The 4,502-nt window shown below is 44.9% G+C and overlaps 1 protein-coding gene across 2 annotated transcripts; it reads right to left on the bottom strand.

Annotated features, from left to right (window-relative positions):
- Positions 1-592: 592 nt before the first annotated feature.
- Positions 593-3,562, bottom strand: LOC125528026. Of its 2 annotated transcripts, none has more exons than XM_048692543.1 (5): positions 3,244-3,562; positions 2,972-3,141; positions 1,635-2,681; positions 1,407-1,562; positions 593-1,196 (listed from the first exon to the last, which is right to left on the bottom strand). In XM_048692543.1, exons 2-5 carry the CDS (start codon positions 3,038-3,040, stop codon positions 717-719), a joined length of 1,752 nt encoding a protein of 583 aa, XP_048548500.1. In that variant the 5' UTR covers positions 3,041-3,141; positions 3,244-3,562; the 3' UTR covers positions 593-716. The 2 variants fall into 2 exon arrangements, with proteins under 2 accessions (XP_048548500.1, XP_048548501.1); XM_048692544.1 differs by having other exon boundaries at positions 2,972-3,144.
- Between the last annotated feature and the right edge of the window lie 940 nt (positions 3,563-4,502).

Here is a 4,502-nt window from a genome sequence, read left to right on the forward strand (position 1 = left end):
ATTTTTTGAACTGTGCCAAAATGCTTTTTTAAAGTTTTAAAAAATTCTGAAAACAAATCAACATGTTTATATGAATGTATATTACACATGTGTAAATTTTGATGCTGAAATAAGTAACCATGTGAGTTACACAAAAATGACAAAATCGTTGTTTTGGAAAGATGAACAGTGCATGCATTATTCACTATTTGGAAATCACCATTTTGTCATTTTTATATAGGTCGCCTATTTACTTATTTCATCACCAAACTTTACACATGTGTAATATACATCCATATGATCACGTAGAATTTTTTTCAGAATTTTTTAAAACATTAAATGTGATTTTCAAAGTATTTAAAATAAGGTCCTCTAATACACCCGGGTTCCAAAAATCCACTCTCCATAGCTGAGCTGAGTTTGCTGAGGTTCAAGTTTCGAATCCTCACATTAATTTTTGCACGAAATAAAAACAAAACAGGCGACGAAGGATTACTAGCGAGGAGCCATGGAAACCGGGAGGATCCAGGATCTTTGGTTGATTTCCGATCGTTCGGAAGTTACATTTATCAAATATATAAACCATATCAACTTTATACTAACAGCCACCTCAGATCAATACAACTCAATGCACTTTGTATGAAATTTAAGTGGATCATGAAAATTCTTGAATTCACAGACAATAATGCTACAAAACTACATTCAACTAAATTTAGCTATACAAGGATAACCTCCAGCTAATCTTCAACGACACCCAAAGAATCTACAGCTATCCTTGGACGATGTTCAGCCTTTATTTCATTAGATGACAGGAAGTGGATTTTGGCAAGTGACCCAATGCCCCGGGGCATTCGCTTCTGCACTGCACGCTGGTCCTCGTTTGTATATGGGAACTTTATAGGCTGATTCACGCCTGGGCACATGCCACGTACCAGTGCATCATACCTGCGCGCATTCTTTACTTTCTCCTGGCACTTGGCACATACCAGTCTATCATACAGGTAGACATCCTGTAGATTCACCGCTGCTTTCAGGACACACCTGACATGACTCACCATGTAGTCTTTAGCTTGAAAGCCGACGAGGATGAACTTGGCCAGATAGTGGTGCTTGAAATTCGATGTAGGCGATTCCCATTCAACGCCCTTGTTCTCACTATACAACTGCTCCCTCCTAATCTCCCGATTCATTTCCATTTCACACGGATGGTCCCATACCTACATGCATGCCACCAATAGGACAAAGGTAAATGAAGCAGGTTAATTTTGCACTCCAAGTGAAAGCACAGGTGCATGCAATCATGCAACAAAGATAACAGACCAATCCTTCAAACAAAAGACTGGAGGTGCAGACATGCAGTTGCGTAGTAGAGCAACTCCTCAAAAAAAGAAAGAACAGAACAATCTTTATTAGCTATAAGAACATACCGTCATGTAGAGCTCCTCCAGGGACGGCGCCGCTTCCAAGAAGAACATTGTCCAGATGAGATCATACCCTTCAGGAATTTTAACTAGATTGAGAATCTTTAGTTGCTGGAATACATATGCCTGCCTTCTGGTCAAACACTCTGGTTGAACCCAAATCTGCAATAAGCACATGATAGGATGAGTAGAGAACAAGTGAAACCAGGACAAAGCAATCAACCCACAGCTTACCTTTTCGCATTGAAACCCCAACGTCAGGTCTCGAACAGAGGTTTCATGAAGAAAAGTACTTAACTTGAGCATTTTGTCCAAACTACGAGCAGCATTTGAAAGTCTCAGAACCTCGAGCAATGGGACATAGCCCAGTGCCAGTGGAGGTTCTCTGGAAGTTAACCAAAACAAAAACACCAGGCAGGTGAGTTTCGGAACCCAGGTGAGTTTGACCATGTCAAAACGGCAATCAACAATACTGAGCTCAATGAGCTGTGCGTGTTCAACTTGGAGTGTTATCCAATCCTCTGTGTCACAATTGAAAAAACCTAAATAATTTAATTGCTTGCAAGTGACAAGTATGTTAGAGACAAAGTTGGATTCACGGAATCTCAAATTCTCCAGGTATAGGCGCGTGAGACCAGCAAATGCATTGTGGCATTCATTAAAAAATGACACAAACCGTGTCCCATAGTTCACCACATCATCAATACTGCACTTGCGTCCCTTCTTCTCTGTCAAAACTGTGAATTCGGCTTTCTCAACCTTGAGTGTCGCCATGGCATTGCCAACAGTATGCCCAACAGATATGGGTACACTGTCTCTCAAGTAAAACGTCATGCTGAGGCGAATGGGCCATCCACCCGGATCCCTGCGTGCCAGTATGCTCTTTATCACTTTGGCTACAGCTGTATTGGCCACAGCTTTGGCTACAGCTGCTGCATTGGCCAAGGCTTTGGCTACAGCTGCTGCATCAGCCAAGGCTTTGGCAACAGCTGCACTGGTCCTCCGAACCAATTCAGCATCGGACACTGCTGCATTGGCCGGATCTTTGGCCACAGCTGCAGTGGTCCTCCGAACAATTTCAGCTTTGGAAATGCTGGTTTTAGTTTCTGACGGCAGGAGGTCCTGAGCACTGATTGTAAGCCATGGGACCATGGCAGGAAGCTGACTCCACCGTCTCGAGAGGACACTGGTTCTCGTAGCGGCGCGAACATCGAGCCGGTCGAGAATGTTGACCAGGATGTCATTGGGCAAGCTGCTGATCCTATCATCTGGATTGCCTTTCTGCATTTGGCACTCAAAACAGATTAGAGTTGATATCACCATAATACAGTCAGTTATGCAATATTGCAAGTCTGAAAAAATGCAAGTTTGATTGTCTCAGAGATACAATTTGTCTACTGTCGCAAAGATGCAGATTTGATCTACCTAAGATAACACAAATTCAATTTAATTTGTACCAAAAAAAGTTAGATGTGATACGATTTTTGATACTGTCTGAAAGACTGAAATTTGACCCCTGGTTGCTGAGGAAAATTAAGTCATTCAGAGGAAGTGGAGGACAAGGAACTCACCACCATGGTCGAACCGGATGGCTTGGCCATCAATTTGGCAGCCCGTCGCCGGCTACTAGTCCTCGCCATCGCCCAAGTTGCCGCCGGTCAGTCTAAAAACTGATGTCTAAGGAGTTGCTGCTGCGTCTTCTCCGAATATTGGAGGGTGCCGCCAGGCCAGATATATATAACTGCTGGGTTCCCGACACCAATGGAAACTCTCGTTTAAAAATTGAAAATTCTATCTATACAACGGAAAATATCCGAAAGGGGAGACGAATTCGAAAGAGGACCTGATTCTGATTGTAGCCCGGGAAGGACTGCTTTGATTCCGGACTGCCGCTTCGATTGCGGACCGCAGCTCGAAAAGGAGTTGCTGCTGCTGCTTCGATTGGGGGCTGCAGCTCCCACTTTGGGAGCTGCTTATTTGGTCGACTCTGCTCAAGCACCGGTGGATCCTCATTCGAGGCATCCGACGGCGACGGTGACGGCGAGAGAGTGGAGATGGGCGCACGGCAGGCGGCGGCGCATTACTGACACCCGATCCCCTTTCCTCTCTTGGTGGAAGGAAGGAACCCTAGGGCCTGGTACGAGAGGGGGGCGGCGTGTGATCGGGAAGATCACCGCTTTATTCTGCGGCCTGCGGTGGAGGAATGATGGACTAAGGCCGAGCTGGGCCGATCGATGGGTGGCGTCTTCAGCCCAGGACCTTGAGCTAATCACAGAAAGTTGCAAGCAAAAACGGATTTTGGTGGGCTCGCCAAGTGTTTATACAGTGCTGCTGGAACACACAGGAAAAACTAAAAATGGAGTACCAAGGTTGAACCCTGGTCGCATGGGTAGGAGCGACCTGTTGTAGTAACAGATAGAGAAAAGAAGAACTAACTGTCAATATTTACGTACAAAACATTTTAAAAAATGTTAACCAAGCAATTGCAAAAAAAAATAATCTTAAATGCATGCAGAGAGAATGTGTGTCATGTATACACAAAAATATACAGAAAAAACAATGTGTATGCAAAAATTTGAAAAATGTAGAAAAGTATTTTTAGAAAACAAATGTGGCCGCGCTCGGGACGTGGGGGAAATCGGTGGGGAGGGAGAGAGCGACGGGCGAGGGCGAGTGGAGTGGCAGGGGGGAAGTGGGAGAGGGGATCGAGGGGGCGCAAGCAGCGTCCTTATCCCCTCCGGGGGCCTGTAGCGGCGCGGGACGGCGAGCTGGTCCGTTGGCGACAGCGGGCGCGGTCAGACGAACAGTGGGGGCGAGGGGAGAAGACGACAACAACGTGAAGGTGGCAGCTGGGCCACCTGGGCCCGCCGGGTGGGCTATGGTCCGGGAAAAAAGCAGGGGGGGGGGGGGCTTTTCCATTGTTTTAATGTTCTGTTTTTCTATTTGCAATTTTCTTTTCTTTTACAGTTTCTATTTCTATTTTCTTATTAGCCTCTTTTTATTTTTAGTATTATAAAATACAACACTAGCCCCCTAAATCAACATTAGTAATTATACCACTGCCACAAAAAGTTTGAGGTTTAAATAAAATATCATAGTATT

Source organism: Triticum urartu, unplaced genomic scaffold (genome assembly GCF_003073215.2).
Source record: "Triticum urartu cultivar G1812 unplaced genomic scaffold, Tu2.1 TuUngrouped_contig_4579, whole genome shotgun sequence".
Taxonomy (NCBI): domain Eukaryota; kingdom Viridiplantae; phylum Streptophyta; class Magnoliopsida; order Poales; family Poaceae; genus Triticum; species Triticum urartu.

Excerpts from the sequence above, each read along its gene's own strand:
- LOC125528026 (XM_048692543.1), bottom strand. The coding sequence starts at position 3,040 with ATGGCGAGGACTAGTAGCCGGCGACGGGCTGCCAAATTGATGGCCAAG. Across the intron at positions 2,682-2,971 it reads CATCCGGTTCGACCATGGTG|AAAGGCAATCCAGATGATAG; the intron begins GTGAGTTCCTTG and ends TGCCAAATGCAG. Across the intron at positions 1,197-1,406 it reads TGGAGGAGCTCTACATGACG|GTATGGGACCATCCGTGTGA; the intron begins GTATGTTCTTAT and ends GCATGCATGTAG.